Source organism: Coregonus clupeaformis, chromosome 17 (genome assembly GCF_020615455.1).
Source record: "Coregonus clupeaformis isolate EN_2021a chromosome 17, ASM2061545v1, whole genome shotgun sequence".
Lineage (NCBI taxonomy): Eukaryota > Metazoa > Chordata > Actinopteri > Salmoniformes > Salmonidae > Coregonus > Coregonus clupeaformis.
This window is the reverse complement of record NC_059208.1, coordinates 47,911,018-47,930,138: the sequence shown is the minus strand read 5'-3', so window position 1 is coordinate 47,930,138 and position 19,121 is coordinate 47,911,018. Positions and strand designations below refer to the sequence as shown.

Below are 19,121 nucleotides of genomic sequence, written 5' to 3'. Positions count from 1 at the left end.
AGGAAGAGCCCTCAGACGGACGCTATTAGATGAGGCAGACAAAGTAGTGTACTATAGGAAATAGGGTGCCATTTCAGAAGCGGCCCCATTCATTCCTCTGGGGCCTCAGAGAGAGTCCAGAGGCATGCATTTATTTTGGGCCCAGGGTACTTGTGGCTTGTAAATGAAGACAGATTCTTTCTTGATTGTTGGCTGTTTGTTGCATCTCAGTTTTCAGCAAACTCAAAGAAATCAGTCAAAGAGAGCAGTGAAAAAGGAGGATCTTTGAAGAAGGATTTTCTTTTGCTTTGAACTGAACCTCCAGACGCTTCATGTATCAATTAATACCCCCTGTGCTTGGCAGGGAAATAGAGGGTTTGGAATAACATACATTTTAGTAATAAACTACTGGAGTTGACTACACTGTGGCTATGTGTCAGATAGTTGGATGACCTACAACCCCAAGACAACCACACAGCGACTATGTGTGTCAGACAGTCGGATGACCTACAACCTCAAGCCAACCACACAGCGACTATGTGTGTCAGACAGTCGGATGACCTACAACCTCAAGCCAACCACACAGCGACTATGTGTGTAGTCTAAAATTCAGAGGACCCAAACCCCCAAGCCAGCAAGAGATAGGACTGTCTGAGCTTCAGTCTGATTGGCCAGCGCAGGGGGGTCGAGGGAAATGATGTTGTGTCGCAGCCAGTACCTCGGCTGGATGTGTGTGTGTGTGTGTGTGTGTGTGTGTGCGTGCCTCGGTCACCTTCAAAGGCAGCCCTCTGAAAGGCACTAATCACAACATGTGATGAGCCTGGAGAACAAAGACAACAGGCAGAAAACAGCAGCGTGGGAACCCTCAGTGAATTTGAAATACAACAGGGAGAGAACTAAACCCCTCATTCCACCCACCCTCTGACTCACAGCCCGAAAAGCCTGCCTGTTGCCCCACTAACAATCAGCAGCAGAATGTGGAAGTGTGTATGTGTGTGTATGTGTGTGTGTGTGTGTGTGTGTGTGTGTGTGTGTGTGTGTGTGTGTATGTGTGTGTGTGTGTGCGTGCGCACGTACGTACGTGTATGTGCCACCCTGCCACGCCAACAATCAGCAGGCAGCAGAAAGTTGGGAGTGTGTGGGAATGGGTCTGTCTGTGCCATGTCTGAACTTGAGGCTAGTTGGTAGCAGGCAGCAAAAACAACAACATGAAAACAGCCCTAAGAGCTTCCTCTCATTCATGTTTCTAAACAAGGCAGCTCCTCTCCTCTCCTGGCCTGATGACTATTGTGCATACTGCTGCTTTGGGTTAGTACAGTGACTGACAGAGATAAGGATCAGGGATTCATAGAGTGTCTCAGAGTAGGAGGCACGGGAGTGGTGTGTGAGTGTTTGTGTGTGTGTGTGTGTGTGTGTGTGTGTGTGTGAGACTCATGAAAACAGGTAAACAGGATCAGCAAGAGCTAAATCTGCTTGTCACATGAGGAGAGGGGATATACAAACACACACAACAATGTCTGTCAAATGATTTGGGAGTGTGGCCATTATTGGGATCCAGAGGGGATGTGGTGTGGTGATAACACTCTGGAGACGCTGGCCTCCATTAATTGCACTATGCCTTTTGTTGTGGCAAAGTCCTCATCCTCTCTGGTCCCTAAAGCATCTTTACCGTGCATCATGTCTGCGGTGGGTAAGATTAGACTTCATAGTTTCCTCTTGAACACTGGCTGTCCTTTAGATGAGTTAGTATTGGATTACAGGTTCACACGCTCGCCTCTAGACCGCCTGTCGCCCCGACCAATTGCCCCATTCATTTCAAACGCCGGAGACTGCCGTCGCCCCTGATTGGTTATCAGCGTTGGGCTAAGAAACTTTCCCACGGCAAGCGCGTGCTGACAGCAGGCCAGCCACTCCTCACAACCGGGACAGACAGCCACAGTACTCCGGGGGGTGGGGGTGGGGGGTGGGGGGATGGTTGACAGTCACGGACCGAAAGTCTATTGGACCCCTGTCAAAATGATTCAAAGGAGCGGGGCGTGTTTAGGCCATAGAGTTCCCTTGCAACTGTGCTGTCACTCAAACCATGGCTGACTTATAATTGGCTAGTTATGGTGCAATGCCCCGCCCCTTCTGGCTGGCAGTGATGTAGAAATGATACCGTGGGAAAGCTTGGTCCTTCAAACGGATGAGCTCTACGCATAGCTGACAGACGCACTGAGAGTCGGAGAATTGAAAGACTTGGACCATACTGTACTGTACTCTGAACGAAGGAAACACAACAGCGGATAAAAATGAAAAGGAATCACGATTTTAGCTCCTCGGACAGCGAGCTGGACGAGAACATTGAGGTTGAGAAGGAGAGTGCCGATGAAAATGGGTAAGTTTGTGTCCAATATTTGGGTTTTATTGCATTATTATTATATGTTCCGAACCTACAAGTTCCAAGGGTCTTACTTCTCTGTTGCTTTTACATTGTTTATAAGAAAAGACGTGCGAAAATTATTTTGCAATTTGGTAATTTCCGTGGCCTGATCTAAAATAACGCACATTAATACAATAATTGTATGTGTTTTTCTTTCAGGAACATGAGTTCTCCCCTTGGGCCGATGTCTCCATCAACAAAAACTCAAGTGAATGCGAGGAAGCGCCGTCGAGGAGTGAGTACATTTCTCGTTGGAATGGTCGTGCGTAAAAGTGTGTAATACGCACGTTTTTACACCAACTAAATTCTATCTTTTTTTCAGTGTCTGAATGTTCTAATCTCTCATCTCTCCTACAGATAATTGAAAAACGTCGCCGTGACAGAATCAACAACAGCCTCACCGAGCTACGTAGACTGGTCCCTAGCGCGTTCGAGAAGCAGGTAAGGTCTGATCCGTGTGTCATGCGTAAAACCATCACCCTGTCAAAAAGTTTGAAAGGATACGTAAAGGTGCTTTGAACTGGTAGAGAACAGTTAAAGTTGATACACTTTCCACACGTTTTCTGAAAATAACGAATAATAATTTCCAGTTTATATCTTTAATGACTTAAACGATTTTCAATGCATTTCTATTCGTTTAATTAATGTGCCTTCTGTCCCGAAATCCTGCAGGGTTCAGCTAAACTGGAGAAAGCAGAGATTCTGCAGATGACGGTGGATCATCTGAAGATGCTTCATGCTGCTGGAGGAAAAGGTGGAGTGGAATAAATTACCATAATAAAATAATTATTACTGTATCATGAAAGGAAACAATATTTTTGAACTGCCATAATATTGATTGACTCTAAGGTTATTGATTTGTATAAGATCATTCTCTTCACTGAGTTGTTCTATAAACTTAAGTAATGTGCTTCTCATTAAATATTTGTATAAGTCAGGCAGGCATAGCACAAGACACCTGCATTAGTTACTCATTGTTATTAGTAGACTTCCATAGACTTCCTCTGTTCCTGCTCTACCTGTTCGGTGGTATAGGCTGAAAACACTTAATTAACCCTGCTTCTCCCCTCTCCCTTCCAGGTTACTTTGACGCCCATGCCCTGGCCTCGGACTACCGGGGTCTGGGTTTCAGGGAGTGTCTGGCTGAGACGGCCCGCTACCTGAGCATTATGGAAGGCCTGGACAGCACTGACCCCCTGCGGATCCGCCTGGTCTCCCACCTGAACAGCTACGCCTCCCAGAGAGAGGCCCACTCCGTCTCTGTGTCCGGGCTGGGCCACCTGGCATGGGGCTCGGCCTTCGGGTCGCCCCCCTCCGCCCACCTGGCCCACCACCTCCTCCTCCAGCAGCACCATCAACACCAGCAGGGGGCGACGTTACCGTTACCACGCAGCGCCTCCAACAGCCCTCCGTCATCCTCCTCTTCTACTCCTTCTTCTTCATCCTCCTCTTCTTCCTCCTCTCCGATAGAGAGAGAGCCTCGCTCCTCGCCCCATGGCCATGCTCCCAGCAGGCTTAGCGGTGCAACCCCCCTCTCCGAGCACAGTCACACCCAGGGGGGTCCTCTCCGTGTCCCCCCCAACGCTGCCCCCCTCCCCCCGGGGCTGAACCTCACCGTGACCTCCACAGCTGCCGCTGCAGCCGCTGCGGCCTCCAAGCTCTCCCCTCCCCTCTCCCTGTCTTCACTCTCCACCCTGTCAGCGTTCCCCTTCCCCTTCAGTGCCTTCCCCCTGCTGTCCCCCGGCACCCTCAGCCCCCTTGTCCACACCCCCTCCAGCCAAGCCAGCCTGGGGAAGCAGCCCTACCGGCCCTGGGGCATGGAGATAGGGGCTTTCTGAACTATCTTTAACCCCCCTCTACACTGACTAAACTGACCAAGTAGATGGCTAGAGGGTGCACCATCACTATGAACTGAACTGAACTCACCAGCTGAGCTGGACCTTTCCAAGGCCAAGACAATATGGTGTTTTTCTATCTATCACACCATATCCACATCCTATAAAGGAGATAGCTATAGGATTACAATTTTTTCTATGATGTTGACAAAAGAGGGAACAATTATAAGAGAGCAAAAAAAGTTATTGTTTTACAATATTGAGTTATCTGTGTGTTGTCTGTTAGTGGGCTTTGCTTCTCCTCCCGTGGTGTGTTCAGCCTGTAAGGGGAAGATTTCACAGATGGTCAGGCAGTCAATCAGTCGCCCATCATGTTCTCAGCAAAACTGTCCCCTTTGTTTTCCCATTGAGGCCTGGACTGTACTGGTATCTCACAGAGAGAGAGAGGGAGGCATGGAGAGGGAGGTCTTGGTGGTGCCCTTTTTTATGGCATTTTATGGACTGGAATAACTAAAACCAGGTGTTTGTTTGACTGTTAATGTTGGGAACATACGTGAACAGTCTAAATATAATTTATCCGGAACCCTCTTGTCTGCCATTGCTTTGATTTGCGTCCTCTGTGTGAGTTTCTATCATAGCGAAATCTCTCTGAAGTAATGTATTTACAGTCACGAGTGAAGGGTGCGGACAACAAAGAGTTAATGTCCTTTGGTTTGATGTCTGCAGAGGTCACAATACTCTATATTTCTGATTGTTAGCAGATTGCAGTCAAAAAGTGGTAGCTGTACAATTGTTTAACATTAAACAACATACTTTAATGGCGAGCTGTCCAGGCAGCTATTGAGACATATGGAAACAATTGGAATCGCTGTAATAAAAAAAAAAGCTTTTTCAAAGAATTACAATGTTAGTGGGTCTGAGACTTGTAACATAAATTCTTTACACTCCTTTACATTCAATTGTATCATATGATCCACAAAAAGTGGTGGAGGCGTGACACTCTTATCCATTAAAACATATTTATTATGAATTAATAAACAAATTATGATATGATATCATTTTCAACATAGATGCCAAAAGGAACAATCGCTCAAACACACTGCAGTGTCCCTGTACCTCTATATAATCATTGCTCAGAGATATATAGACTATATATTCCCTATACAGTCTAATTGTAGATTGTTTTTGAGCCCTCCACTCTGACCATATCTATGTGGGTTCTATGGCAAGTATGTGACAGTAATATCATCCCCTCTTGTAAGATGTGTATTTTTACCAAACCTCAAAAGTGATTTTGTACATATGTGTTTTGTATAAGAAAGCGCTGACAAATCAGATTTCTCAGCTTTATAATAATGATATACTGTGTGTATGTATGTCCGACTAGAGATGAGCTGTATGTAGAGAGATAGTGCTGGGAAGGCAAGTGTGGTACTCTATTCCATCCTTCACTCATCTATCTGTGTGACTTATCTGTAATAAAAAGCTATGAGAAAATGAAATCAAATGTTTGCTCCTTCTGTGTCCCAAACTATGGTGTGATTGAGACTGTGTGGAGAAAGACACACTTTAGTAAGGATTTCTGATATTCAAAACTCACTCCTCCCTATTTATATCAGTCTATCTTTAGTTGATATGACTGTCTGGAACTGTTGAGTGTCTCTTCCTTATTTTAATTATTAGATCAATCTTTCACCAACATGATCCAACATTTCTGAAGTCTGTTTACATAAAGAAAGATATTGTGAGTAACAGTAGTAATATCAATTTTGATTCCACACTGCTCTCCATGGGTAACAGTGGTAATAGTCCCTGCTCCTGTCCCTGTCCCTGTCTGTCCCTGTCTGTCCCTGTCTGTCCCTGTCCCTGTCCCTGTCTGTCCCTGTCCCTGTCTGACCATGTCTGTCCCTGTCTGTCCCTGTCTGTCCCTGTCTGTCCCTGTCCCTGTCTGTCCCTGTCCCTGTCCCTGTCTGTCCCTGCCGGTCCCTGTCTGTCCCTGTCCCTGTCTGTCCATGTCTGTCCCTGTCTGTCCCTGTCTGTCCCTGTCTGTCCCTGTCCCTGTCTGTCCCTGTCGGTCCCTGTCTGTCCCTGTCCCTGTCTGTCCATGTCTGTCCCTGTCTGTCCCTGTCCCTGTCTGTCCCTGTCCCTGTCTGTCCCTGTCCCTGTCGGTCCCTGTCTGTCCCTGTCCCTGTCGGTCCCTGTCTGTCCCTGTCCCTGTCTGTCCATGTCTGTCCCTGTCTGTCCCTGTCTGTCCCTGTCTGTCCCTGTCCCTGTCTGTCCCTGTCCCTGTCGGTCCCTGTCTGTCCCTGTCCCTGTCTGTCCATGTCTGTCCCTGTCTGTCCCTGTCTGTCCCTGTCCCTGTCTGTCCCTGTCCTTGTCTGTCCCTGTCCCTGTCTGTCCATGTCTGTCCCTGTCTGTCCCTGTCTGTCCCTGTCTGTCCCTGTCTGTCCCTGTCATTGTCTGTCCCTGTCTGTCCCTGTCCCTGTCTGTCCCTGTCCCTGTCTGTCCCTGTCTGTCCCTGTCCCTGTCTGTCCCTGTCCCTGTCTGTCCCTGTCCTTGTCTGTCCCTGTCTGTCCCTGTCTGTCCCTGTCCCTCCATGTCTGTCCCTGTCCCTGTCTGTCCATGTCTGTCCCTGTCCCTGTCTGTCCCTGTCCCTGTCTGTCCCTGTCTGTCCCTGTCCCTGTCTGTCCCTGTCTGTCCCTGTCCCTGTCTGTCCATGTCTGTCCCTGTCTGTCCCTGTCTGTCCCTGTCTGTCCCTGTCCCTGTCTGTCCCTGTCCCTGTCGGTCCCTGTCTGTCCCTGTCTGTCCCTGTCCCTGTCTGTCCATGTCTGTCCCTGTCTGTCCCTGTCTGTCCCTGTCCCTGTCTGTCCCTGTCCCTGTCGGTCCCTGTCTGTCCCTGTCTGTCCCTGTCCCTGTCTGTCCATGTCTGTCCCTGTCTGTCCCTGTCTGTCCCTGTCCCTGTCTGTCCCTGTCCTTGTCTGTCCCTGTCCCTGTCTGTCCATGTCTGTCCCTGTCTGTCCCTGTCTGTCCCTGTCCCTGTCTGTCCCTGTCATTGTCTGTCCCTGTCTGTCCCTGTCCCTGTCTGTCCCTGTCCCTGTCTGTCCCTGTCTGTCCCTGTCTGTCCCTGTCTGTCCCTGTCCCTCCATGTCTGTCCCTGTCCCTGTCTGTCCATGTCTGTCCCTGTCCCTGTCTGTCCCTGTCCCTGTCTGTCCCTGTCTGTCCCTGTCCCTGTCTGTCCCTGTCCCTGTCTGTCCCTGTCAGTCCCTGTCTGTCCATGTCTGTCCATGTCTGTCCCTGTCCCTGTCTGTCCATGTCCCTGTCTGTCCTTGTCTGTCCCTGTCCCTGTCTGTCCCTGTCTGTCCCTGTCCCTGTCTGTCCCTGTCTGTCCCTGTCCCTGTCTGTCCCTGTCTGTCCCTGTCCCTGTCTGTCCCTGTCTATCCCTGTCCCTGTCTGTCCCTGTCTGTCCATGTCCCTGTCTGTCCCTGTCTGTCCCTGTCTGTCCCTGTCTGTCCCTGTCCCTGTCCCTGTCTGTCCCTGTCTTGCATGTCTGTCCATGTCCCTGTCTGTCCCTGTCTGTCCCTGTCCCTGTCTGTCCCTGTTTGTCCCTGTCCCTGTCTGTCCCTGTCTGTCCATGTCCCTGTCTGTCCCTGTCCCTGTCTGTCCCTGTCTGTCCATGTCCCTGTCTGTCCTTGTCTGTCCCTGTCTGTCCCTGCCTGTCCATGTCCCTGTCTGTCCTTGTCTGTCCCTGTCCCTGTGCTGCTCTCTGCTGTGCTGTGAGACAGTCGACACCCGGTATCAGCCACAGCCTCTGGGTCTCTTGATTGCCTCTCTGTGTGTACAGGAAGCGATTAACAACGAGGGGATGTCCTGGACAATGGCAGCTTGGCTGGCCCTACCGCGTGGGAAGAGAGGGAGGAGGGAGAGAGGGAGGAAAGGAGAGAGGAGGGAGGAGGAGAGAGAGGGAGAGAGGGGAAACAGAGGGTAGTGTGGGAGGCAGAGAGAGGAGAGAGAGAGAGAGAGCAGTGTGGGAAAGAGGGGAAAGAGAGAGAGTGTGATAGACAGAGTGGTGTGGGAGAGAGGGGAGAGAGAAAGAGAGGGAATAGAGGGAAAGAGAGCGGTGTGGGATAGAGGGGAGAGGTAGGAGAGAGAGAAGAGAGAGCACAGTGCTGCTTTGTCCCAGAGCCATGGTTGCAGCCCACTCTTCTCCCGGTGTGCTTGGCTCCCACGCTCCCCCAAGTTACTGCTGCTGCTGCTGCTGCTGGGACGCCCGTCAGAGGAGTGATAAAACAGAGCCTCCTCCTCCTTTCATCAACTCTCTGCCAAATAATCCTCCTCTATCTCTCCCACCCTCCTATCCCTCTCTCTTTCACTTGGTTTCCATCCATCCTCCTCCTCCTTTCATCAACGCTCTGCCAAAATATGCTCCTCTCCTGTATCTCTCCCACACCCTTTCCTCCTTCTTTCTCTCACTCCGTCTCCATCCATCCTCATTATTGTTCTTCCTGTCGTTTGTTTGCCAGACTTGTAAGGTGATTCTCATCAGTAACTATGGGGAAGAGTCTACACTACAGAGTCTAGTATTTTCTCATGTAAACGCTCCAGGCAATTCTGGACTTACTTCATAGGTGTTACAGCACTGCCAATTGCAATATTTTGTCACCACCTGCTGGTCATATGCGATTCTACAACTGTGGATGATGATCGCTTGCTTTCCTTGGCCTTGTCCATATTTTTCAAATTTGTCCAAACTAATTCAGAGACTGAGAAATAAACATAGTTATATTATAGAAATAATAATACATACCAACAAGTGACATAGACACAGTAGATTAATCTGTATGTGTGATTGGACATGCTCAAAAACAAATGAATAGGCCCTTTCTGTCTTCTTCCAAGCTAAACAGACAATACATCAGAAATAGAATAAGCACACACAAAGCCAATATCATTCACAGAACCCCAAACCTTTATTAACCACAGGTTGCTCACAAAGATATATGTGGAGGGGGGAAACACACAAACAGGAAGAAAGCGAAGCAGGCAGGCAGATTCACCACCACGGACAGGACGCTGTGAAGTCATAGACAGGACGCTGTGATGTCATCAGTATGTGACCGACAGTCAGATATACAGCTCCAACTTCTTGGCTGTGCTCCCTATTTAGGTTCTATATCAGAGAAACAGCACGCACAATCCACCCACCCCTCCTGAAACACGCACACACACACACCTGACCTGTATACACTCGCATGCACCCTTTGCAGATGTCATGTTAACACATCTAACATCTTCCAGCTGTTATTTTAAGTTTATGTGTTGATTGTTTTCCTATGGCTTACATGTTGCCTACTTCAGCTGTTTATGACCCTTTCCTGTGCCATAGTCTGCTGTACCCAGTTAAAAGCTGTTTAAATACTAAGAAGAAGGTACAATGATTCATTCTCGATAGTGAGAGAGTTATTCTATGATTCTCCATATATAGAGTGAAACCTCCCTAGTAGCATTTGGCATTGGTTCCTTTCTGGTATGATATGAAAGAAATGAGAGGGCCCATAAGGTTGTAGAAGGACATGGATGTAACTTATGGATCTACCATTGCCTCTTCGTTAGCTGCTATATGAGCTTGTAGCATTCTAGGCACGATTACATTATCTACATGTCTAAGACGGTACATACATGCTGAGAGATTAATTGACAGGGGACGCAGGGGGTCTTGGGAACCAGGAAGGATCATAACACCCCTCTGTGACATCACGGTATGAGCCAGGGATGTCATGTGACCTCTGCGATGCCCAACTGACAGAATTTAGCAAGCTCCTCTTGAGCGACGTGTCATGTTTGCCAAATTCCTCAAAATGTGTGTGTGTGTAAGTGTGTTTGAGAGTGCGTGTGTGTGTGCGCTTGCATGTGTGTGAATGAACTACTGTATGCAAGAGAGTGGGGGATCAGACAGACAGACAGGAGAGAATCGGCTCATAAATGCTATAGTAAGTCTCCTGAAGTCTAGCTAGCTAGTCTCTCTTCCAGGAGTCAATGTGCAGTGAATGCTTGGCTTGCATTCTTATCATCCCCACACTGACTGAGTGACCGACTGACTGACCGACACAGACATGGTCAGAAAATAACCAACGCAAACGTACGTCAGCTAGCTGGCAAACTCACAACAACACAGAAGCCTGATAGTACAAGAGAAATTGCAAACGATTTTTGTTTGAGAAAAACTAAACAACAAAGTACATCCATAGATAGAGAAAATGATCAAATGGCACACTGAAATACTTTAGCTGTATTATCATACTGTATATAACAAAAAAGAAAGTATTTACAAAAAACAATACCCACTTTCACTTGGTTGGTTTCTCTTTTTCTTTCTTTTTCATCATTTGAAATTGAGCAAACACATTCTTTTATAGGGAGGAGTGGGAGACATTTTCATATTTGTTTGTGATTCCCCCCCCCCCCCGTTTTCTAATGCTGTTGGTGTGGTCTGGCGGTGGGTGGGTTGGTCCTCCTCCTACCTCAAGGAGGGGGGAGGGGTGTCTTTTGATGCTGTGGGTGCTGTAGTAGCAGGGGGATCGGGGGGGGGGGGCTGTAGGGGGGTAGGGTGGCTGTAGGGGGGTACAATGGTCGGTGGCGCCCCTCGACTGCTCACGCTGTCAGCTCTTCCCTGAGCTCTTTGTTCCTGCGCACCACCTGGGCATGCCTCTCCTGAGGACAACACAGAGAGAGATTCTGCCATGTTGGACCTACCAGAAACCTCTCAATACGGACCCTGTCCTGAGACTCTCTGGTTCAAGTCTGTCAACTTACTGTCCTCCCCCTTTCAGCTGACATGTTTAACTACAATGGCCAGTGTTTCATCCTTGAATGATGCCACCAGCCCCTACCTATCATATCGTACCCTTATATCTTTTCCACCCCTTCCATTCACCAGGTCTTGCTGTCTCCACCTACAATTTTTCCCACCAAACTGTCCTCTCACCTTCTCCTGCAGGCGCTCCATGATGGAGGCCAGGTAGGCCTGCCGGTTCTCCTTGATCTGCTCCATCTTCATGGTCAGCTTCTCCTCTGCCATCTTGCTGAAGTTGCTGTTCTCCTCCATGGCCTTGAGCAGCACGTCCCTCTCGTGCTCCCGCTTCTCCGCCAGGGCCCTGAGAACCTGGGCCTCCTGGGACTGAAGAGGGGAGGTGATAGATTAGAGTAGAGTAGAGTAGAGTAGAATAGAGTAAAGTCGAGTAGAGTAGAGTAGAGTAGAGTAGAGTAGAGTAGAGTAGAGTAGAGTAGAGTAGAGTAGAGTAGAGTAGAATAATATAAAGTAGAATAGAATAAAGTAGAAGAGAATAGAAGAGATCCGAATAGAATAGAATAAAGTAGAAGAGAACAGAACAGAATAGAATGCAGGTGGGGGCCACGATAAGGGTGGGAAGGAAAGGGTAAGAGTTCGTTTTAGTATCATTCCTTTGCCTGATGAATATACTCATTGCTTAGTAATAATAAGTGTAGGAGTCAAAGTCTAAGCCGGGCTAAGGTATAGGCTAAGACAAGTAAGCTAGGACAAAGTTTGTCTAAAGTGTAATTTACTAACGTAATTCAGTGTGATTCAGTTTTGGAATTAAGTTGCTAAGGGAAACTGATAGATGGTGACTCACTCTCCTCCGGTCCTCAGCGGCCTCCAGCTTCTTCTGGATGTCCTCCAGAGAGACCTCCCGCTTAGGGGGCGAGGTGACGCAGTGGGCTGCGTCCGACACAGGGGAGGGGGGCTTCAGGATCACTTCAAAGGCCTGGCCAGAGGCACGCTTGTTGATGGGCTTCACCTCCATGCCTGCTACTACAAGGTGAGAAGTGCATGTGGGTGGGGTATGGGTGTGTGTGTGTGTGTGTGTGTGTGTGTGTGTGTGTGTGTGTGTGTGTGTGTGTTTGGTAGAGGGGGGACAAGTGGGGGGAAACCACAGGAAACTCAAAATGCTGCCTTTGTAGTGATAATATTACCCCAATCAAACTTTCACTTAGACCAAAAATTGCCTCTTCGTTGCCTTTACAGTAAGTTGAAAGTGATTTGAAACATTTAAAAAGTCAGGTGACCCTTCTGCCTACCTTGGAACTCTCCCATCAGGTTCTTGCGTGCCTCGGGGTACAGGCAAGAGCAGAGAAGAGACAGGACAGAAATCTCCTTCATCTTCTCTTTGTATGCTGTGGGGAACACACACACACACAGACGTGCGCACACACACACATCGTTAACCCACTTTCTCCTCCTCATAAATGATCATCCCACATGGCATCGCCATCTTTAGATGTTTAGGAAAATAAATATTCAGCAAATCCTTAAATAGAAAAGAAAAACATGATCATCAAAGCTGGTCTAGTCTAGTGAGATGAATCAGCCTGAGGTTTCTAAGCCCCATTTTGTGGAGCTTTGTTTGTGTAGACTGAAGGGAAGTGGGATGACTGTGTGTGTGTGTGTGTGTATGTATGTGTGTGTGTGTGTGTGTGTGTGTGTGTGTATGTGTGTGTGTGTGTGTGTGTGTGTGTGTGTGTATGTGTGTGTGTGTGTGTGTACATGCTTGCGTGAGAGGGTGTCTGCTGTGTCCTCATATGTTCTGAACGGTTCACCACCTCCCCACAGCATTCATTCTCCACTCATCATTAGCTATGCATTTCATTTCATTTCAGCTTATAATTTATTTACTTAGCTAGCAGGCTAGGCACCCTTCTTACCCAGTCTGTAGCTAGCACTGGTAACATCCATCAGTCATTTAATAGCAGGGATAGCAGCTAGAGGCTGAATGATTATGGCTGATGTTGTTGAAAGCTACTAGCCTGGAATCCAAACCGAATGGTTCTGTTTCAATATTGTTTCACTTTAAGATTCCAGGCTACAAAGCTCCTGAGATTTGGCACCCAAACTGGGATGAGAACCTACTGTAGCATCCCCATGAGGCAGCCAACAGAGAGGGTAAAACTACTGTGTCATACTGCAACAAACAGTTTGGCTCTCTTCCTCCTGGCTGCTGTGCTGTAGTGTTCAGTACAGTATGCACTGGAGGCACAGTCAGAGTCCAGCCGGGCACCACGGCGTGCCAAACAGCACCCAAACCTCTATGATCTATCATCCATCACACGCTGTGGGCTGCAGGGCTGAAATGTGCTGCATCGACCACTGACTGATTTCCCTGGCTGGGAGTCAAAACTGAGCAAAGTAAGGCTGAGATTTACAGTTAGACAGCTTCTCCATGGAGGAGAGAAGTGTAGCTAGTGCCTACGGCCGTTCTGCTGTTGCTCACCCAGCCAAACCCTTTCCCTGTCTTTCTGTCTGTTTGAGTGAAGTGTAGCTAGCACCTACAGCAGTGGTGCTGCACAACCAGACAGCTCTCAGCCTAGCAGATGCCACGGGTAATCAGTTGAACTTTCACATGTAGCATTAGCTCGCTGACTCTCCGATGGGCTTGTTAACCTCTCCCAGAAGAGGAGGAGAAAAGGGGAGATGTGGAGAGGACGAAAGCAGGACTGGGTTAACCCCTCCCATAGAGAATAAGAGAAAATGAAAGGGGGGGGTGAAAAGGAGGAAAGGAGGGCTGGTTTGGGCTGGCTGACTCCCACAGGGATCGAGGGACCTCAGGGCAGGCAAATGGAGGCTGCTGCCTTTGGTGGAGCGGTGGAGGGGATTTTCATTTGTAATTACCGGATGTGTGTGTGTGCATCTGTACTTAGATGTGTGTGTGTATTCACTTTACACCCTTTTCCCTTCAGGACAACTTGTCAGGGATGTCAGTGATGTGAACAAATGGTGGTTTAGTGGAGCAGGTCAAAAGATAACTGCCACTGGTAGTTGTGTCAACTTGCTCTTACCCTGGCCTGTTGTGTGTTTTGGTGTTTAGTGAATGTTGTCAACAGACTTAGTTAAACTGATTCAATATGGGCCTGGTACTTATATGATATAATATAGCTTTATATTAAATACATTTCTAAACTAAACATTGTTATTCTATAATGGTGAACTAAAACCACACAATCTCCCTTCTTCCTCCCCCCTTCTTCCTCCCCCTCCTCCCTTCTGCCTCCCCTCCTCCCTTCTTCCTCCCCTCCCCCCTTCTTCCTCCCCCTCCCCCTCCCCCTCCCCCTCCTCCCTTCTGCCTCCCCTCCTCCCTTCTACCTCCCCCTCCCCCCTTCTTCCTCCCCCTCCCTCCTTCTTTCTCCCCCTCCTCCCTTCTTCCTCCCCCTCCCCCCTTCTTCCTCCTCTTGCACTGCTGCTGTCCTGTTCTACCTTGTCCCTCCACCTCCACCCCAACCCAATGCTGTCCTGTTCTCCCCGTCCCTCCACCCCAACCCAATACTGTCCTGTTCACCCCGTCCCTCCACCCCAACCCAATACTGGGGCCTTACAGGTCTCCAGGGCCCAATAAGCTAAAACAGCAGCCTCACTGTGTGTGTGTGTGTGTGTGTGTGGGATGAAGCTCATCATTTAGTTTACAACCCATCCTCTAGATGACAATATAATCAGTAGTGTAATTACAGCATTAATGGAGAGCTACAGTGAAAATGGCTATTGAGTGGGATGGTAGGTGGAGGATATTATCAGCGAGGGAGGTTTCAGACATTAGTATGCATTGTTGAACACTGAAATGCAAACAACAGACCAATAAGCCTGAGCCCAAAGTTTGTTTTCTTCATAACCACACCAAAGGAGTCATGTCCCCTATTTGGGATCCCGAGTGGCGCAGTGGTCTAAGGCACTGCATCGCAGTGCTAGCTGTGCCACTAGAGATCCTGGTTTGAATCCAGGCTCTGCTGTAGCCGGCCGCAACCGGGAGACCAATGGGGCGGCGCACAATTGGCCCAGGGTAGGGAAGGGGAGGGAATGGCAGGCAGGGAGGTAGCTCAGTTGATAGAGCATGGCGTTTGCAACTCCAGGGTTGTGGGTTCAATTCCCACGGGGGGCCAGTATGAAAATAATAATGTATGCACTAACTGTAAGTCGCTCTGGATAAGAGCGTCTGCTAAATTATGTAAATGTATATTAGGGTACAATGACTATTTTAACTGAGAGACATTGCTAACGATAGCCTCTCCTCTCTGGCTGGGATATTTCATTTCAGCTTTTGCTTCAGTCGTATACATTTTATTCTACAACTGTTGATGGGTCTTGAGAAGTGATGAATACAGCTCTATGGCAACAAGAGTCACAAGAGTGACTCAGGCAGAACTGGGTTCAGGGATGCACTCAGTGACGCTGCAGAGGCTATGACCTCTGGGGGGCGCCATTGTCCCAGAAAGCTTTGGCCCCTTAACACAAAGAATGGAGAAGAGATATCTGATAGCCACACCTAACTCATAAATCACACAGTAGGCCCTATATATATATATTATAAATCAACGAGGATCTTAATGTATGTTAATGTAAGCATGTTTGATGACCCTAGACAAATCAGTAGCCAAGTGGGCAGAGAGCATAAATTTGAATTTTGGCTTGTTATCTATAGGCCTACAGCTATATGCCATTGGGAGGAAGCTGTGTATACCGCCCACAACTGTCAAATATCCTGCCTGTCTGCCTGTCTGTCTGCTAAAAATGCATTGATCCTAGGCTGTAGGCAACATATCCTTATTGAATCTTTTATAAACAGCAGGGACACGTTTCTATTTCTATCACAGTCACTGTCATTGACAATAAGGTACATTACCAAACCACAACTGATCTGGCCTGCCACCCTGCCGGCCCTTGCTCCCACTGACGACGTCTATGACGATCATGTGCCCTGGGTGTCTGGCCCATCCCACTCGCCCAGTGTCTGTCTACAACTCAATAATAATAATAAAACATAACTAACAGCTATGCGGCCAGGCCGAGACATAATGAAACAGCCCGCTGCAGGTGCAGACAGACGTAAGGACTTGACACAGTTAAATGTATTGCTGTTTGTCTGCACCCTTATCCATCCATCACCGACCTATTCATCCGGAATAAAAGTAGTCCCTTGACCGTCGCCATAGAGACGGGTCTCAGCTCACTCAAAAGGGCCCTAAATCCGCATGAAAGTGCTCCATTAAGCATAAGACAATATTGGATAGGTCTATACTATTTATACTCCCAAATGTCTTAAAACATTTATCGTGACTGACTTTAAGCAAATCAGGCCCAGCTCATGCAATAAAAATTATATCAAGACCTGGCATGAAATTACTGGAATATGATGACACATTTCAACTTCCATCAATTCCTCCATATAACCAAATAGACATGTTTAGATCATAAATGGAATGACAGGGAAATCATCGGCAACTAGGAATACATTTGACTACATGATTAGTATCCATGTAGATTGGAGAAAAATAATCACAACCTACAAACGACAATTCGTTTTCATTGCAAGTCGTAATTCTTCACCAGACAGCTTTAGCACAGATATAAAGAGTGCAACTAGAGATTAATTTATTCTCATGCATTCCTCTCATCATTCAATTTGATTGAGCATAAGATTATAATAATCTAAAATATTTGCAAAGGGTTTGTCTAATTCTGCTCTGCGCTGGTGAGGAGAGAGAGAGACCGTGATGTTGGGTGCGGTCGTTCTGCATTATGCTGTTGTATGACCATGTGTTGGTCTACAGCGGCAGGTGCGGCAGCCAGCATCCATAAGAGCGTCTATCCTGCTCGAATAATCTACAGCAAATGTGGCCATAGGATTTCTTCAATCTAGGCTATTTATTCGCTTTACGCACAATGTAAAAAGGGATATTGAATATGCCTATAATTAAATGTTATCGGGCTATCTCATAAACTGTAGCCTACTAACATCATGATATAGAATGAAATAAAAAACGAATGCGTGCAGTTCAGGCTCAAGGTAAACACAAGCAAAATGATTGCATCCCATTTGCAAGTTTAAAAATATATATTTGTTGACATGCGACAGACTTTGACCGCTCCCTTGAAGAAATGCTTGGCAGTCTTTTGTGCCAAGGGTGTCGCCGCTGCATGCTCACACAGCATCCTTACAGCCGCACGCAAAACCACCACCCAACGCTCTGTGACTGTCAACTCGTCCCCAAAACACAGATAAATAACGGTAAACCGTTAGCTTACCAATTGCTGTTTTAGCCATGTCAGTCGGTTTGTGCGGCGTTGGTGGCGCTGAAGTGGGCTATAGGCTACTGGAGGGAGCGTGCGTCGCAGTTTCTGGTCGGTGCTTGGCGAGAAAAGGGAGCAAGGCACTGAGTCAGCAAGAACACCGCTATGTGCGGAAAGAGAGCACTGCGCGAGACAGCAAGGGGTCTCATGAATTACAAGCGTCTATACGTGCTCAAGCAGATTGGCTACCGCGGTCCCCTGACGCGCATTTCCAAGGCAAGAGACGGTCGCTTTTTCCTCTAATGTCCCTGTGTATAGGATAGTTCAAGTCGCCCCTATTAAAGGTGACGGGGTGGGTGTTATCCCTCTTTGTTTTCTCTAATGGTGCCGCCCGTAAAAAAAAGTATTGTCAGAGCTGGAACCTGTCCTAATAGCTCTTGTCCATGGTGCTGAAATGGCATCCGAGAGAGGGAGCCTACTAACAGGCTTAACTTAATGGAAATAAACGTTGAAGGTAAATGAAACGTAACTTCACCCCAATTTATAGGCCTAGTGTTTCGTGTGTGACATAATTACAAGGTAACACATAGGCCTACCGGTGAAATTTTGACATTGATGTTTTAATGCTACTCTGTAGCGTATTTTTTGGTATAAAATTATATCTAGGCTATAGGTGTAGTGGCTAAAAGGCCGTCTACTTCACAGTAACATGTCTTCTTCCTATGCCTTTGTGATTGCATGATAAAGTAGCCTATCCAGAATTGAGACCTATAATGTTAAAGTAGGCCTATCTGACAAAATCGAATTGTGAATGACCTCTCCACAATGTTCCCTCTTCACCCACTAGATGTCAGTAGACAGTTAATTTACTAGTTCCCAACAAGCCCTTCACTTCAGCCGTCAACCAGAGTGGGCTATGAATTAGGAAAACAAAAGCAAACGTTATAATAAATGGATATGGTCTTTATTTAGTTCACTTTTACGGAAAAGTCACATGATCACGTTCATTTCACATGTGAAATTCATGTGACTTTTCCGGCTATTTAAATTTTTTAAATTGAATTTTAAACCTTTATTTAAGCAAGGAGTCATGCTGAGACCATGGTCTCTTATGCAGATGAACCCTGCATGAACACATCAATAAACAATTACACTATACATATCCGTATACACATCAATTACACAATACATGAAAAGCAAACACAAAACATGAAAAGCAAAACACAATCATACGAAACAAACCTCTGTAGCTCAATTGGTAGAGCATGGCGCTTGTAACGCCAGAGTAGTGGGTTCGATCCCCGGGACCACCCATACGTAAAAATGTATGCACACATGACTGTAAGTCGCTTTGGATAAAAGCGTCTACTAAATGGTATATTATTAACATCCAGGAATAAGAGATTCGAAATAAAATATGTCACCAATTACTGTTTGAAAACGAATATTAAAACATATTTTACACTCCAAACATGCACAAATTCCCATAGGAATAAAGCCATTTTAAAAGCGCAGGGCTTGTGCAACGTGCCATGCCTTCATGTTTTGTTTTATAGGAATTATATACATATGAGAAAGCTGAAGTCTCTACCTCTCCATTGACGTAAATATATCTCCTGTCCACAAGAGGTTGGTGGCACCTTAATTGGGGAGAACGGGCTTGTGGTAATGACTGGAGCGGAGCAAGTGGTATGGTATAAAATACATCAAACACATGGTTTCCATGGTTTCCAGGTGTTTGATGCCATTCTATTTGCTCCATTCCAGACTTTCAAGTTATGTTTATTTTATTTATATTTGTTTTATAAGACACAGA

At 47.2% G+C, this 19,121-nt stretch overlaps 2 protein-coding genes across 2 annotated transcripts; one reads left to right on the top strand and one right to left on the bottom strand.

The window, feature by feature from the left end:
- The first annotated feature begins 1,972 nt into the window (after window positions 1-1,972).
- Window positions 1,973-6,115, top strand: LOC121586663 (hairy/enhancer-of-split related with YRPW motif protein 1). Its single transcript, XM_041903568.2, has 5 exons — window positions 1,973-2,356; window positions 2,561-2,636; window positions 2,759-2,842; window positions 3,074-3,155; window positions 3,482-6,115. Exons 1-5 carry the CDS (start codon window positions 2,271-2,273, stop codon window positions 4,237-4,239), a joined length of 1,086 nt encoding a protein of 361 aa, XP_041759502.1. The 5' UTR covers window positions 1,973-2,270; the 3' UTR covers window positions 4,240-6,115.
- A 4,704-nt stretch (window positions 6,116-10,819) lies between these two features.
- On the bottom strand, window positions 10,820-17,624 carry LOC121586664 (stathmin-2). Its single transcript, XM_041903569.2, has 5 exons — window positions 17,321-17,624; window positions 12,331-12,426; window positions 11,886-12,064; window positions 11,219-11,410; window positions 10,820-10,944 (listed from the first exon to the last, which is right to left on the bottom strand). The coding sequence occupies exons 1-5, from the start codon at window positions 17,337-17,339 to the stop codon at window positions 10,885-10,887; spliced, it is 546 nt and encodes a 181-aa protein (XP_041759503.1). The 5' UTR covers window positions 17,340-17,624; the 3' UTR covers window positions 10,820-10,884.
- Between the last annotated feature and the right edge of the window lie 1,497 nt (window positions 17,625-19,121).